Below are 15,969 nucleotides of genomic sequence, written 5' to 3' on the forward strand. Positions count from 1 at the left end.
TTTATTGATGACTAAAACTCATTTTTCATTAATTTTATTATTGCAGCGTCCACTTTTTGATCCGTTTGTTCCTATTGATCTGCATTTCGTGATCCTCCAGTGAATGGTATCTGAAAGAAATGAAAATAAGGCATTTGTTAGACAATTTGTTTGGTTTATTTAGGAGATTAACTATGCATACCTGTTAGTCAGGATGTGAGATCGATACATCTCCGCCATCCGTTCGAATCGATAGCTAAAGAAATCTAAAGAAAACGATTAGTAGTTCTTAACAAATTACCATTTCTAATGGTATTCAATTCAAGAATAAGTTGATTGATACATTGCTCATTTCATTCGCATTTTCTCCTATATTTCCACATAGATTTCACCTTCCATTTATCGTATCATATAAATCGCTTTCAATGATTTTACTCTCATCTTACGTACAGTTCAGTTATTGCAAAAACTTAAAATAGAAACAAAATTCCTAAAACCAAACCGCTCCAGTTCAGCGAACAGAACGAAAAACATCAACATCTCCTCCGTACCTCGACCGTGTGTGTTGTTTTTTTTTATCGTCGCCACCTTTACGTCTCGTTAGACGTTAGCTCCGTTCAGTGGAAATTGGATAAGGCCTTCTTTCTTTAAAGATAAATTCACTACTTAAACATAAAATTCCTTAAGCCGATCGGAAATGGAATAAAATAAAAACGAACTGTTCTCGATTCTCTTAAACTTAGGGACGCTTAAAAACAAAAAATAGGCTCCTTGAGCCTTCCGGCACGCCTGTTGCCTTCCTATTGCTTTCCGTAACATGAACCACCACACTTCGAAACAACACCGGAAAAGTGTGGAATGCTTATCAAATAATAACGAAATATAAGTGTTTGTGTGGTTTTTAATCCTATATTCGAGGACAATGCTCCCCCATCGAAAGGGGAATCTGTGGGGGTGTGTGTCTTTTCTGCACTTTTTGTGTCCAATCATTTATTTTTTTTTTTGTACTTGGGGAATGTTTAGTTGAAAAATAGTATTTAAAAAACAATCGTATCACGTCCAATTCCTTGTGGTGCCAGCTTTTACTCACTTTCCTGTCTAGGTCTATCATTTTTAAAATTCTTTTTCTTTATAATGTTAATATAGGGAGCGTGGGGGACCGCGACAGCCGGGCGATAGCGCCGGTTAGAAAATCGGCCCATTAGCGCCGGGGCTCACCACCTCGACGGCGTGGGTTCGAATCCCAACCGAGACCGGACCCTCCCCTGTACGAGAGGACTGACTATCCACGTCTTAGATTTCACGCAATTCCTTTCTTAATTCTCCTGATTGGTTACGTAAAACTTGTAGTACGAACTTTAAGAATTTTTTTTTTTTTTTAAACCAAAACGGCCGTTAAGGGGGTTTATGAACATCTCTACCTCAAGTCTCGTCTCTACTGAACTCAATGTGTTTTGTTCTCAAAACATAGAAGTCAAAGAACTCGCTTGTCCTCATATCATTACCATTTGACACCGGAAAAGATCAATAACAGACTGTGCACGAAACGAACGAAGATGAATTTGTTTCAAATAAACATACCTCATCCCACACTCTTGAACCATTTCCATCTTCTCCCGAGAGTTGGAGGTATAAAAGTTTACCCAAAACGTTCGAGACCCCGTGTTTGTTTCCCCTTTCCTTTTACCGAACGATTGCTGAGCGTGTGCTGACATGACGTCGGATGCGTTATCATACGGAATAATTTATCTTTCCAAAGCGAGGTTGCTCACCAGAAACACTCAATTAATTTAGAACGGTGACTCGTTTGTGTCACGGTGTGAATTTGTATCCATTGATTTAACGCAATCGACAGAAAAAATGGCATGTTTAAAAGGAGGAGACATTTTTCATCGGAAAAATAATTATAACTTCTCGAGAGGATATAAGTGTGTTTTCCACAAAAAAAGAAAGCTCTGTTCAAGCGGTTACACACACGATTCTATATGGAAGGGTTCTAAAACTCAAATCAAATACTTTCGATATGACAGAGCCTACTAGGTTACGTTGCGTGGAAATGTTCTTTTTTTCGTTCAAACCTATTGTTCCTTTTTTGTTTTGAAATCTTATAGCATTTACTCTCTTTCAGTGTATTTTTGCATTGGGATATTTCTATTTGTCATTTAATTATATAAGCTCTTTCAGATTCTTGATCAATTTACTCTGTTTCTATGTCGTATGTCGCTGGTGTATTTGTGTGTCGGGATGATTGTTTATTCTAACCGTTTGCGAATTCGGCACGTGCATTAACTGATCGTCACGTGGTCGAGTGTGGTGCACTACCTTAGCATTTTGGTGACGAGTTTTTAACTCTCCTCTGATGGTCGCCAGACTGACTGAGAAGACTGAGCGGGAAGCGAAATGTGTAAAAAAGATTGCCCAGAATTGCGATGCCGCAAGATTAGTGCCGTAAATATATATGTAGATCTGGTGTTTGGTAGCTGTTCGTGTGTAAGTTTAAATTCATTCGTGCATCATGAAAACCGTTTCATAGCGTCCCTCCTTCTCTCTCTCTCTCCCGCCATCGACGCCTTGGGCGTTCTATAACATGTTTTGATTTTTCTCGTTTCAATTCCGTCCATCCACATCCGGTAACAATACGGTGCGCCGGTGACACGGGAGGCGCATTTCCATTAACAAGGGCATTGTGATTAACCGGAAGAACATGGTGCGGCCATACTTTTTATTCCCTCTGTTTTGTGTCTGTTAGTTTTAATTTATTTTAATTCTTTTTTATCCATTTTTCGATTTGTGTGAGTGTGTGTGTGTGTCTGTTTGTGTAAAAGGTATTGTCTCAAAGTTCTATTTTTCAATAACAGCGTGCTTTCATTAGCTTAGTGCGGAGAGGTTGGCTTAAGCCAGCTCCCATTTCGAACCGAGCGAACTTCACAGTCCTTTGGTGCGCTTCAACTTCCGGCGGGTGCGAGTTTCCACTTCAACGACAAGCTTTCCCCCGGCGGCCGAGAGAGCTCACTTTCCTAACTATGGGGTTCACTTTTTTTTTGCAACGAGTTCCATTGGGTACGAGGAGTTTGTGTACTCATTTTTTTCCCTCTATCTTTCCATCTTCTCGTCATCATCCTCATCCTCGTGGTTCAGTCGGTTCGTAAAATAGTCGAAAGCCGCTAGGACCAAAAAACAAAACAAAAAAAACCGACGAAAACTTTTGCCCCAAGCATCGTCGTTCGCGTGGGTGATTTAGTTTTTCGGTGTGTTATCATTCTTCCATTCGTTTTTCTCTCGCTGTAGCGTGAATGGTGAAGCGAGCCCTTCCGTCCGTGGAAAGGTGGACTAGTTTCGGGTCAGACCACCGGTGCCTTCTGGACAGAATTGAAGTATTTACGAGTCCTTCTTGTGTTCTGCCTAGGATCATGGTTTTTTTTTTCGCCCGGAAAGATTCTAATGTTTCGTGATCTACTCTAACATGGGGTAGATGTATGATACACTTTACAACGTCGACGACGACGACGACGATTGACTTACGGCGGCCAAAAGCTAGCACGGAAAGCCTTTCTATTTCTATCGACCGAGTCGTTTCGTCCGCTCATCCGTGTTTGTTTTCTACTCAAAAACAACTCTTGGTGTTTCATTTGCTTGATGATGATAATGATGATGATGTTGATATATACTCTTCTATTTTCCCATCACTCTCTCTCTCTCGCTGGTTGTTCGGTAATTAGTTTTAGCAGGTGAATTCAAACTAAAAGAGATTACTTCACCGCTAGACTGGCATTCTACATCGCCGGAAAATTGAATGAAAAGAAAAACAACCCTCATTACCCAACGCTTTCGTGGAGTGCAACCAGTAAATCTACTTCTTCGAAAGCTATTCATCACAGTTCGAAAAACATTAAAATGTATTTATACGACAAGCTACGGATCCATTCTACCCCCACCGGAAAGGATCAATATGTACACTGAAACCTTTCCCCGGAATGAGTAACTGCACGCCGGGCGGTAGATACAGATGGTGCATCTTCTTTAAACGAGCTCACACAACACACAAACACACATACTCACGAACTATAGCGAGGCTAGGCGGACCAGTCGGTTCCACCGGCACCCGTCGGCAGGGAAGAGGAGAGCTCGCTCTATACGTTAAAGGTGGTTTAAGTTTCGTTCAACGTTTGATATTTATGTTTTTGGTGTAATCAATTTCGCCCTTGTCTCGAGTACGGGGTAGTTTGTCCTTATAATTTACTTCCTACAGCGTTCGGCTCCAAGAGTTAAACGAGAACGAGACATAGAGAGAGAGCCTGAACCGGACTGACTGGTGTCACTTTGAGAGTCAGGCATGTAATGGGAATGTTTTGCACTCCCCGGAGCAAGCTTCCCTCTTTTTTTCCGAGTACATTCCATGTACGTTTTTCTTCGTCGTCTTTAAGTGATACGTTAAAATAAAGCGCATTGCACACACTTATAAGGGGAATTTAACAGTCCCTTCTTCTCGTTTGCCTCTCATCGACTGTTTTTCATTTTGATTTTCTTCCCCCGGTGTTTTTAACTTTTTTACTTTGTGTCTAAACTCAGCGAACGCAATAACCACTGGTGTATATCATAACAATATATATGAAATCTTTAGTTTTTCATTTTCCCTCTGGAAACACACACACCACACGCACACTTTCTGTTGTATTTCTTTTCCTCTTTATAATAGTCTTACTTGTAACGGGCACATGTACGCTCCGTTCCTTGTTCCGGTCGCTTTTGTTTCTATCATTTAAAACCCACCGAAAACGTCTCCCGGAAAGCTTGAACTAATGTACAAAAAGACAAACGCAACGAATCTGGCTGGGACTGAAGGATAGAATTTAACTAAAAATAACTATAAACAATCCTCAGTAGATGATATGTCACGACGGAGGTTGTGTGTCCTGCATTTTTTAAGTTTCAATCCACCCAACGGGATGAAAGTGAAACGAGAACTGAGAACCCTACATGACGGTTTAAAAAACTAACAAAACGAAACCCATGTGGCGGTTAAAAAAAAGTGTTTACACAATCGATGGCCTTGCGAAACGGGAGAAGAACTAACTCATAAGGGGGGTTGTTATCGTAATTGGGTGTCCAAATTGAAAAGAATTTTTGTTGCTTGCTTCTTAAAAAAACATTTAAAATAGTACGGTACTTTTCTAAATAAATTAAAAACATACAATCTGTAAAACATCCTGACAATACCTGTGGGCAAGTTTTAGTAAACTCTTCTGCATCGGCAACACACTTTAAGTAAGTAAGTAAATGGCAACCTAAACGAAAGTGAGTATGTGTTTTCCCATTGTCAATCTCACACGTCAATTTTAATAAAACTTTACATACAAATATAAAAACGTCCACTGGGGAGGGAGGGCGGGAACTAAACCCCAATTGCAATAAAATACGTTACAGTACGGACAAAGAGTAAGGACCGACCTAGTATGTGTTCAATCGGAACTTTTTTTTGTTGTTGTTGTAAAACCTATTTCCCCCTCTTTACGGTTTCGTCAAGGATAACCAAAAGGAGGAAGGAATGTGTGGCGGTATATATATAAAAGTATAGCGGGCTGGGGGAGGCAAATCCTTGTTAGGCTTTGCTCCCCCGGGGGGAAAAGCATACCCACTCGAACGCACTGGGAAACGTAGGCTTCCACATCTGGATCGAAATTTCCACTGCAAAACTTAAAACATTGGACCCTGGATTTTTTCATTTCGCTTTGCCTCTGTAATGGTATGCTTTTTTCGCCGCTTTTCGTCCTTAAAGTAGAATAAAAACAACAAAGACACGGGAGGAAAACATTGGAAAAATGCTTCTGGAATGCTTTTGCCTGCTTCTCTAGCCGCCGCGCCCCGCCACAAAGCTGCCGTCCACCAATCGTGTGGTTGTGTTTTGTAGTATTTGTTTTAAGTACAAGCGCATAACTCTACTTTCTCCCTCATTTTTTTCTATGTCCCGTGTCCCTCTCCCCTTCTCTCGCCCCTTCGCCTGTCTGCCCTTACCAACGATTATCACATTTGAGAATGGTTACCATCATTTTGATTACAAGAATAACTTCCGCACGCCGCCGCAGCCGTCGTTTGCTGCTGCCTTCGGATTCGACCGCGCTCGGGAGGGGGAAGTTTCCGAGGTCCGGCAGTCCGGCGGGGCTCTACTTACGCTCTATACACACAAACACCTCCGCCCTGCGCCGGTTCCCCTGATCCTCGGGAACAACACCCGCTCCCTTGGAATTCCAATTCGTCCAGCATCCGCACGGCGTCGTGGTCGTCGTTTTCGGCTGTCCGTTTGTCCATGGCGTTGCAGCATGGTTCCGGTTGTTCAAACCCATACGCCGTGGGGATTTTTGCTCGTCGGAACAGCGTTCTCCAGTTGCCTCGGGGAACCGATCATCCGTCGGGTGCTGCCGGGTTTAACGGAACCAACTGAAGAGGTGAGTGAGAAAGAAGGAAAGGGGATGAATAGTTTTAGTTGAGGTGTAGGGATTTTTTAATTGGGAAACTTTTTTTTTCGAGTCTCTTCTTTTCGGCATGGAACATCGGATGAATACAAATAATGTATTCGATGCGTTCGAAAGTAATGAACCAAAACAAACTCCGTGCGAAAAAAGGGAGAGATTCGAAAAAGAAAGCAAAAACAAAAAAAACAGAAACAAAAACGACTCTTACACTCGGACTCACCTTCCAGCAGATGCCGGACTTCCTCCGCCGGCGGCACCACCGCCAGGCTCTGCAGGTTGACCTCCTTCATCTCGTGCACCAGCTTCTCGACCTGCTTCTTCTTGTCCGCGATCGCGCCCTCCAGCATCGCCACCTCGCCCTTCAGCTTCTCGTGCGCCTTGTTCGCCTGGTCCGCGCTCTGGACCGCCAGGTCGATCTCCACCTGCAGCCTGTCAACTTCACACATTAGATGCCGCTCCAGCAGTTGCTGTCGGTTCGGATCGTACTGTCGGCTATACTTGCGCTGCTCGACCAGAATCTCGTCCATCAGCAGCCGGATCTTGTTCTTGCACTGCAGCAGCTCCGTCTCGCAGTTGGCCAGCTTGGAGCGGAGTAGTGTCAGCTCGGACTTGAGCGTTTTCTCCTGCTGCCGCACCAGCTCGCTCTCCTCCTCCACGTACTGGAAGGCCTGCAGCTGCTCGCTGGTGGCCCGGTACTGCTGGTCGGTTTTGCTGAGCTCCAGCGCGAGCGCATCGAGCTGGTCGATCTGGTCCCGGCTGCGGCCCTCCAGGTACAGGATCTCCGAGTCGTACTGCAAAACGGAAGGTGAGACAATGTTAAACTTTTCGAAAGGCAAGTCCGGCAAGAAGAGCCACCTATCGTAGGTGAAGCAAGTCCTGTTCAGCCCGAAGCAGAGACCCCTGCCGCTACAATAATCACAAGCGTAAAAGTTAATATATTATTAGCACACTACAAGCTACCGGCTAAGGAGATGGTGTAAACAATGTAAACCACAACCATTTACAACGGACATCCTCATCATCTTGTGATCCTTGGGCGTAAGAAAACCGATCGAAGAAAAAAAAAAGCCACTCGAAGGTAGCAGAAGCACCCGGTAAGTGTGCCCCAAAAGTGTCCTCATCGTGCTTGTCATCATTACCGGCTTGTCATCGCTGAAGTCCACCACCAGAATGCTGGTCTTGTTCTTGGGAGGCCAGCCAGGCATGCTGCTGCCGATTGGTTTCCACCTCCCTCCCCCCATTTTTGTTCGACCACATTCGGCGCGATTGGGGGGGATTCCACTAGGACGCTTCCTAAATCCACTTGAGGACCCTAGACCACTAACGCTGCTCGTCATCGTTATGGACTCGTTGAACAACACTTATATTCTTTTTTCGCCCAACCCCCCTCTTCTATTGGGCCATGATGTTTGCTGCGGCATGTAATCGAAGAGGGGGAATGTAAGTCCTCCAAGCATCGGCTCGTTGTGCCTTGTTTCACCTTTCCGGAACTGATCCCTACGTATGGGCTTCCGAGGGAAGGTATCTTTCCTCCTCATCGCGTACCGTCGTCGTGTTCGGTTTGATTTTACTTCTTCAGGAGAGGCACTCGCCGACTCGCAGTGTACGGTTTGTATGTGTGTATGTGCATAAGTCAAGAGGGTGGGTTTCAGAAGCGCGTGCTATCGAAACTAATAAGAGGTGAAAGCTTAAGTGGCTTTTTCGAAAGCGAAGAACGGAAGAGCGCTATAAGCCTTCGTCAAACTTTAACCGGATAAAGGAGAGGGCTTCGGAAGCACTATAGTAAAGTGAGACAGCCTGTTAGACGTGGGGCGTACCATCACCAGTTGAGATATACAATTTGTAAACATTATTATACCTTTAAATATTGTTTTTCGCAACATTGTTCGTCTTCATTTTTTAAACATATTTCTCGCTAAGAATCTATACTCCAAGTAGGCTTAATTATCAGTGAAAATGATCGAGCTAACGTAATATTTAAAGTCGAATGAAATGGCCATACAGTAGGTTCCCGCAGTACGCTAATGTTTGGGACCGAACGCTATAGCGTATATCCAGTTTTAGCGGATTTCCCCTACCATATCCTTAATACTTCATATTGAAGAGTTGACACCAACAACCGCTTATTTAACATATCTTCTATCCAAATCACTAATAAGTGTTCCATTTTTTCTATTATTTCATTACGTTTCCGAGAGGCTATACTCCTTTCGTAGAATTCCAGAGCCTATCTTAACTTTGCATAATGGTCCGCACTGTTGATTGTGGTCGTTTTATTTCCCAGCAATTGCATCGTAACTCTTTGCTTGTTCGAACACCTTGACTATTTCTATCTTTCATAGAAATTCGGGCCAATGAAGTCATGGCCTTTAAACGGCTTTTTAAAACTGCGTATTAAAAACTTCATTCTACCAAAACCAAGCAAAATTAACTAATCAGAATTCAAGCAACAACGGTAAACGCAATGAGCTGTCGGTTATAAAAAAAATCGTGTATCTCGAGTATAGAGTACTGTGGGGACCTACTGTTTATGCTATCTTATATTAACAAGCAAAAATGCTCATTTTGATCTTTAATTGGGTCGAAATCGTTCCAATTTGAGAGAAAATAGCGATGAAACAAAATACGTAAAACCTTGTTAAACAATTAGAGGCGGTATTATATTATTTCAACACATTCGCTGTAATTGATCTACAAACAGGTAGCTTTCAATTGAAAAAAAAGGCTAAGGAATTTTATCTTAGTGTTGTTAAATTGATGTTAAAATGTGTAATATAATATATTAGACACCGTGTACGTTACCGATCTTTCGCTAGGGTTAAATAAGAAATCAACTTAGATGGAAGGTGTGTAGAAGTACAAGGGACAGAATACATTACAAATGAAAATAAATTATAAATTAAAGGTTAACATTTATAGCCTCGTTGTTAGTTTCGTTGGTTGGGGTTTTGTGTAGCACATGCAGTACATACTAAAAAAAAAAGAGAGATACGTAGAAACAGGGTTAGTAAGCTCCCCGGAAGCAGGACCCACCTTCGTTATGTCGGCCTGTTGGTTGTTGATTTTTTCGCGCTGAAGTTTGATCAGTTGTACCAACTCCCGGTAGCCGGTTACCGGAGGTTGCTGGTCCGACGAACCCGCCCCGATCCCCATCAGCAGGTTCGTCTCGGCGTTGGTCAACCCGAGCAGCGGTTCACCGGGTCCCGCACCGACCCCGCTCCCACCCACCGACGGGCCACCGAAGGAGGAAATCGTCGACGAGGCGGACGACGATCCACCACCACCGGGGACATTCCCGGCGGCCGCCAGGTTCATGTTGATGCTGTCCTTCTCGTACTTCCTGCTAATACCCCCGGCACTTCCGGCACTTCCGGAGCTACTGAGACTGGTGAGCGTGTTGCTACCGTTGCCGAACGCCACGTGGTGATGGTGGAGATGGCTGCCGCTACTGTTACTACTTCCACTGTTGTTGTTGTTGTTGAGGCCATCGAGGAGGAGTCGGTGGGACAGTGGACTGTTCCGTGGAGGCGGTGGATCCCGGTACGGTGGTGGCACAAGGGCCCCATTCGAGGAGATACCGGTGATAGGGGAGTTGGTCGTCGCGCCACTACCCGCTCCTCCGCCGTGCCCGGAGGTTCCGCCGTTCAGCAACAGGTGGCTTCCGTTCGAACCGTTGCTGCCCGCGCTCTGATTCGCCCCACCGACGCTCGAGCTGCTGATGCTGCTGATGCTGCTCGTGTCCAGGTGCTGATGGTGCTGATTGTCCGTGCAGAGCAGGTTCTGGAGCTGCGTGTGGTGGTAATGCTGCTGCCCGACAACGCCGACACCGGCGTACCGATTTAACGTCCCCAGGTGCGGTGGGTGCTGGTTATGTTGATCGGCCTTCATGGTCGCTCCCACGATAACGCTTCCCACCGCCGCCGGGACACCACCACCGCTTCCAGCTGGCACGACCGCCGACACTGGCGGGACTCGCTCGTTGAGCCCATTGCTGAACACGAGCCCGTTCACCTTCCGGTCGAGCGAACTGCGCAGATCGGCCGCGTTAAATTCGCCGACCACATTGCCCCCGACACCGCCACCGCTCCCCGTCGCCGCCGACGCCGAGCTCCCGGCCGGACTGCCACTGCCGCTTCGGACCTGGCCGTTACTCTGGCTAACCGATGATGCATGTGATTTTGGCTTCTTGATTACGCTCGCATAAGTCGCCTCGACGGGCTGCTGTTGTTGCTGCTGCTGCTGCTGCTGGGGCTGAGGTTGTTGATGGCCGCCGCTTCCACTTCCCGCACTCCCTCCGATGCCACTGCTCGTGCTGGTATGGTTCGACGAGGCAGAGCTGGCGCTTGAAGAGCTCGCGGTACTGCTGGCACTACTGCTGCTACTGTGGTCACTGGTCGCCGTAACGCCGCCGCCGCCACCACCACCACCCTTCCCCACCACCGCCGTCACGTTCGGCGAATGGCGGACATTGTTACCGTGGTGGTTCTGCTTTTGCTGCTGCTGCTGCTGGACAATTCCTCGCACGATCCCCACATTTTGGTGCTGCTGTTGCTGTTGCTGCTTCGGTTGCTTGCCGCCGCTCGCCTTCAACGTCTCCGGGGACGATCTGAGGGGAAAACCATAATGGGAGTAAGACAGTAATTAATTGTTTGTGATTGGTTTTCGGTGTTAGCGTTAGCGAGTGCGAGTGTGTTGGAAGTGCCATGCACACCCGGCCATATCCCGTGGCGTCGAGAGAGAGTGTACGGTTGATTAGACGATGGATACCGTTTTACAATTGCCACACACCGGCATGTGCCATCCATTTGCTGCACACATCTCTCCACGAGCGCTGCAGCATGTTGCAAAAGCAATTACGAAATGGGGGGAAATGGGAAAACCGATCCCGGTTGATAACGCTGCGTCATGAGGCGAACCTTCGTTACATTCCGACGACTCAGCTTTACTCCGAGCCGGGGGTCGGTGGTGGTTGTGGCTTCTACCAAGGGCGAAAAACGAGATTGCACTGCAGTATTACACGGTGGAGAGGATGCATGATATTACCCGTAATCGCCAGTGCCACGGTTTCTTCGCTTGCCGGCACCGGCTGCTTGGGCAGATGAGTTCGAAACGATATCCAAGATTTATGGAGAGGCCAACCATAAAGTAGGCAGTGGTAGGAAAAGGTTCCCCCTCGGTCGTCCGTCGCAGGCCGAACGTAACGAAATAGTTTGGCGCTAATGTGAAGCGTACGGGTAGATAAATCCACTTGGTCTGGGGCAAAAAATAAACAACCAACGGGCTGAACGAGATTCAGCAACCCTCCTCCTCCGGGAATGAGCTTTAAAGTATCGATTAAAGGACGCCAAAATAACACCCAACAACACAGGCCCACTAAATTCACCCTCTTCCCTCCGACGGGGAGGGAAGGCGGTTGTACTGCAGCGATTAGAAGTGGTCCCTTGTCAGCAATAACCGAGTCGCCCGCCACCGTCCGCAAAAGGAAACGGGCGCACACCCGGCATGTGACACAATTAGCGAAATTCCTGCAATTTGTCGTGGCAGTAAACAAGCGCTTCCGAGTCACGGTGGGAGGCTTTTCCGATGCGCCAAAAGCGTGTAGGCGGGGGAGTAAATCATCAGAAGTTGGTCGACGTCAACACCTTCCTCCGGAAGTTCCGAGGTGGAGGTGGGTGATTAAAAAAAAAAAAACCTGCAAGCGTATGAAATCGAGATCAGGTTGGGTGCGTTTTTTTTCATGAAGCCACATTGAAGCTTTCCCTTTCGCTCGGGGAAAAATTTACGACACAAAAATGAACAGTGTGCACAAAACACACAAAACAAAAACGCAACAACACCCCAGGGGGGGGAGCTGGAAAATGCAAGCGAAAATTCCTCCACGTGGTGGTGGGGCCATAAATATCCTTCAAGTCACTTCGCGTGGGAGGGGGGCGGGAGGTCAGCTTTCCGGGTCGGAAAAACGTTACGCGCGAGCCAAAAGGGAGAGTTATTTCCGAAAGCCAGCGAGCTTGATGATTTTCTTCCATTTTATTTGCATTTCCGTGCTGTAGAAGGAATGTGTTGGCGGGTGAGTGATGTTGTTTTTCCGGGCACCCAACATACCAGATCTATTTTACACCATTTCCGAAGAGGAAAAAAAACACACGGGGAAAATGGTACTACGAATAGGCAGGTTGGAAATGTTCATGGCACCATAAATAACATCACGTGGCACTTGCAGGCGGGCCTCTCGTAATGCGACAACGTTCTCGCCTCCTCTCCCTCTGTTTGGGGCACACGAGGGTCGAGAACTGTTTTGGGGGCCAGCGAGTTCCTTCCACGAGCCGGGTTGCTGTTGTCACGTCAAGACCGGGTATCAAATTGCCTTCCGTTCTCCCGTGACACTGCGGCAGAGTGATCGCAAGTGTCAACCCCCTTTCGAACCCTTTTAACCCTTCGTTTGGGGTGGTGGAAGACGTCGAGAAGTCTTCTGCATATCGCATTTTCCCGGTGAGGAAATGCCACCGTGGCGACATGTTGATAGACCACAAATTCATCACCCACCGGGGTGGGGAAGAACAGGGGGGAGCTGTAAATGAAAATTGATGTACCGCGGGACATGCGGAAATCGGGAAAATCCCCCTTATCAAATGCCCCTTTTATGGTGTGTGTGTGTGTGTGTTCCGGTGGATCCAAGACCATCAACCGGTGCCGGTGTCAGTGACTAACACGATTTATCAATTTTCTAGCAATTTTCATTGCCCATCACCAACGCAACGCCCCCCCCCCTCCTCCCCTCCCTCATATCTTCCCGCTTTTCCCAGTTTCGCGTGTCAGAAGGAAGTGACAGAACTGACAATAATGTCGCACCGATCTGTCGCCCTTTTGCTCGGTGGATGGGTGGGGTGTTATGTTTGTGTGGAAAATCGAATTGAATTTAAACCGTACCACGTCGGGTGCACCCTTCCCCCTCCTACTCCACGAGTGGGTGGCGGTGGCACTTCCGGTGGGGCCGTCGTAAAATGATAATGTGCAGCGCGAGACGGAAAAGCCCGCCTTTTGCCCACCCCCCCCGGGGGGACTATTTTTCCGAAGCTCATTTTCACACCATCGCCACCTTGGAAAGGTTGTGGAAGGAGATGGGGATGGAGAGGGGTGGTGCGGTGAGTGCTCGTTTGTAAAAGAAGCTACACAGATGAAAAGAAAAACACATTTTACAGCCCACCACCACCCTCCACCACATCCCCCATCATTCCACTCTCGAGTTGGGGGACCGAAACCGTTTAAGGGTGTCGTTAAAATGCATAAATTTTTCCTAACTGAATTCCAAAGAAAATGTCCCCCATCGGCCCGTTAAAGACACGGAGCGTGGTTCCGGATGGATAAAAAAAAAGTTGTCCGCTGAATTGTGATTCCTTCTTTTTTGCATGCCCCAAAGAAAAGCTCGCTTTCCCCGGGAGAGGGGGGACGACTGTTTCGGAAGTAAGGTTAAAAAAGAAAGCATTCCTTAAATTCGCACCCAACAACCGGTGTCGCGGTGGACGACCAAGCCGGGCCGGCAGGCAGGCAAGGCATGTATGGCAGCAAGATTACTTTTACTGTTTTTCTTTGGAAAGAAAAACACCTGCAGCGCGCACTTACGAGACCCCGGAACCGAAAACCCGAGGCGCACGGACCGTTCGTTTTGGGAAGTTTCGTTTGGTAAATTATTTTTCCATCTGGTTGGTAACGTTCTTTCCTTTCTCTGGAAATCCTCCCCGCGCTGGCCGGAAGGTTAAGATAATTTTCCACATCTTTAGGGAGGTTCGAAGTGAAAAAATTAAATGGAATGAAATAAAAAAAAACCGAAATGACCATCGGCCGCACGTAGCGATACAACAGTGAGGCGCGGCGCTGTTCCGCGTGGAAAGGTTGGTGAAATTTATGATTATTTTTCATTTAGAAGAACGTCGTGCATCGTGTGAAATTATTCGAAGACCTGGACCTGGTCGGCATTTAATTTTTCCTGAGGAATATAACTTGAATGCCAAACTCGTTTAAATAATTGGAGCATAACGAACCGGGACGTGCCATCCCCAGTGTGAGGATTTAGGAGAGCTTGCAAACGACACGATAACACGTGATAACCGCTATGAAAATTGTTCAGTGGTGATATCTAAATTGCGGTTAGATTTAAGTTCCCATGTGCCGCATAGGAATTTTACCGAACAGATGGGAGAAGGTCCGCTTCGAACGGAAGAAAGGAGAAAAAAGTTTAGACTGCGCTTTTCCGGCGAATGAAATGAACTGCACCCGCGGAAAAACCCCCCGTCGCGGTATGTTGACCACCGGGTGTGGGGACGAAAATCCGGTCACGCGGTTTCGCAAACGGGAGGCCCGCGCCAGACAACGACATCGTTTAATGCGATTAAAAAACATTGGCTCGCCACAGATTCAATTAACACCTTAATCGAATTACGACCCACCGAACCGTACGATTGCCTGCCCGAGGGAAAGGTGTAGTGGGGGAGGGGGAGGAGGACGAGGATGGGAGCGGGAAAAGGACAAGGTAATCGACGCCTTGAATTCGCACATTCGCGGCGGCAAATGGTTTTAGTTTTCATGGGAAACGTCGTCGTCGCCGTTTCCGGCGAACGGAGGAGGGGAAACCCGGAGGACGCGTAACGGTGTCCAATTTTAAGCACGCGTTACGTGCGGGTCCTTTCGGAAACCGAAGCATAGTGGTTCAGTTCTGGTCATGTCGACGACTATTTAAAGGTAAGGATTCCACTTTGATTTAAATTTCCTTTTTGAGAATTTCACTTTTATTTAAGGACTATTACTAGCAACAGAAACAAAGCCGTTTAGTGAAATTTGTGCTTCATTTCCGGCTTAAGAAATTTTGCTCAAAACAATTTAAGTGAATAAGTTCCAATTATGCTTTTCTAAGAATGTTGAAAAGGTTATCAATGTCAGTAAAAATGGATTAAAGGTGATCTAAAACATAAAATAAAATATTTATAATTAAAACAAATTAAATTAAGTCAATCCAAAGCCAACGGCGCAGATTTCACTGTGCGAAAAACAAACCCGCGGTTCAGCCAGTTTCCTCGTACTATTGTGTTAGGGAAATAGCACATCGATGAACCCGACTGGATCATCCACCGGAGAGGGAAAATGGGGGTTTCGGGTGGAATTAGTTTTAAGTTTTCCAAGTTGACGATAGAAAATACCACCTGCACAAAAAGGGGTTTCCCGTTTTCCCCCCGAACTCGATCGAGAGGAATGTTTGCCAACAGATTGCGCTTTTGGTGCTCGCACACACACACAAACTGTATTACCACTCCGGTGGCTTTTTGGAAAGGCAGCAGGGAAAAGGGCACTCGCGGCGAGGACATTCGTAAACATTCGTTACGAGGACGCGATAAAACACCCAAACACCTGTCCTTTGGGGTTGCATACACACACACACACACACACACAAGCACGCGTGTGGGTTTAGTAACGCGTACGAAAGCGAACGGTTATCATCATCCCGCCCGCTTCGAAGTTATTCAATTGA

The 15,969-nt window shown here is 46.6% G+C and overlaps 1 protein-coding gene across 3 annotated transcripts in view; it reads right to left on the reverse strand.

Moving 5' to 3' along the window:
• Nucleotides 1-4,595: 4,595 nt before the first annotated feature.
• The window catches only part of LOC131260992 (uncharacterized protein DDB_G0283357), a 44,973-nt gene continuing 33,599 nt past the window's right edge, over nt 4,596-15,969 (reverse strand). Inside the window, exons 3-6 of one of the 3 annotated variants that reach the window (XM_058262866.1) lie at nt 9,483-11,055; nt 6,936-7,240; nt 6,658-6,878; nt 4,596-6,414 (exon numbers count right to left, since the gene is read on the reverse strand). In XM_058262866.1, the coding sequence (XP_058118849.1) occupies nt 6,311-6,414; nt 6,658-6,878; nt 6,936-7,240; nt 9,483-11,055 (2,203 nt within the window). In that variant the 3' untranslated portion in view covers nt 4,596-6,310. Of the gene's footprint in view, nt 6,415-6,657; nt 7,241-9,482; nt 11,056-15,969 lie in introns of all 3 variants that reach the window. The other 2 variants (XM_058262865.1, XM_058262864.1) reach the window with 2 other exon arrangements.

This window comes from Anopheles coustani, chromosome 3 (assembly GCF_943734705.1).
Source record: "Anopheles coustani chromosome 3, idAnoCousDA_361_x.2, whole genome shotgun sequence".
In the NCBI taxonomy this organism is placed as follows: domain Eukaryota; kingdom Metazoa; phylum Arthropoda; class Insecta; order Diptera; family Culicidae; genus Anopheles; species Anopheles coustani.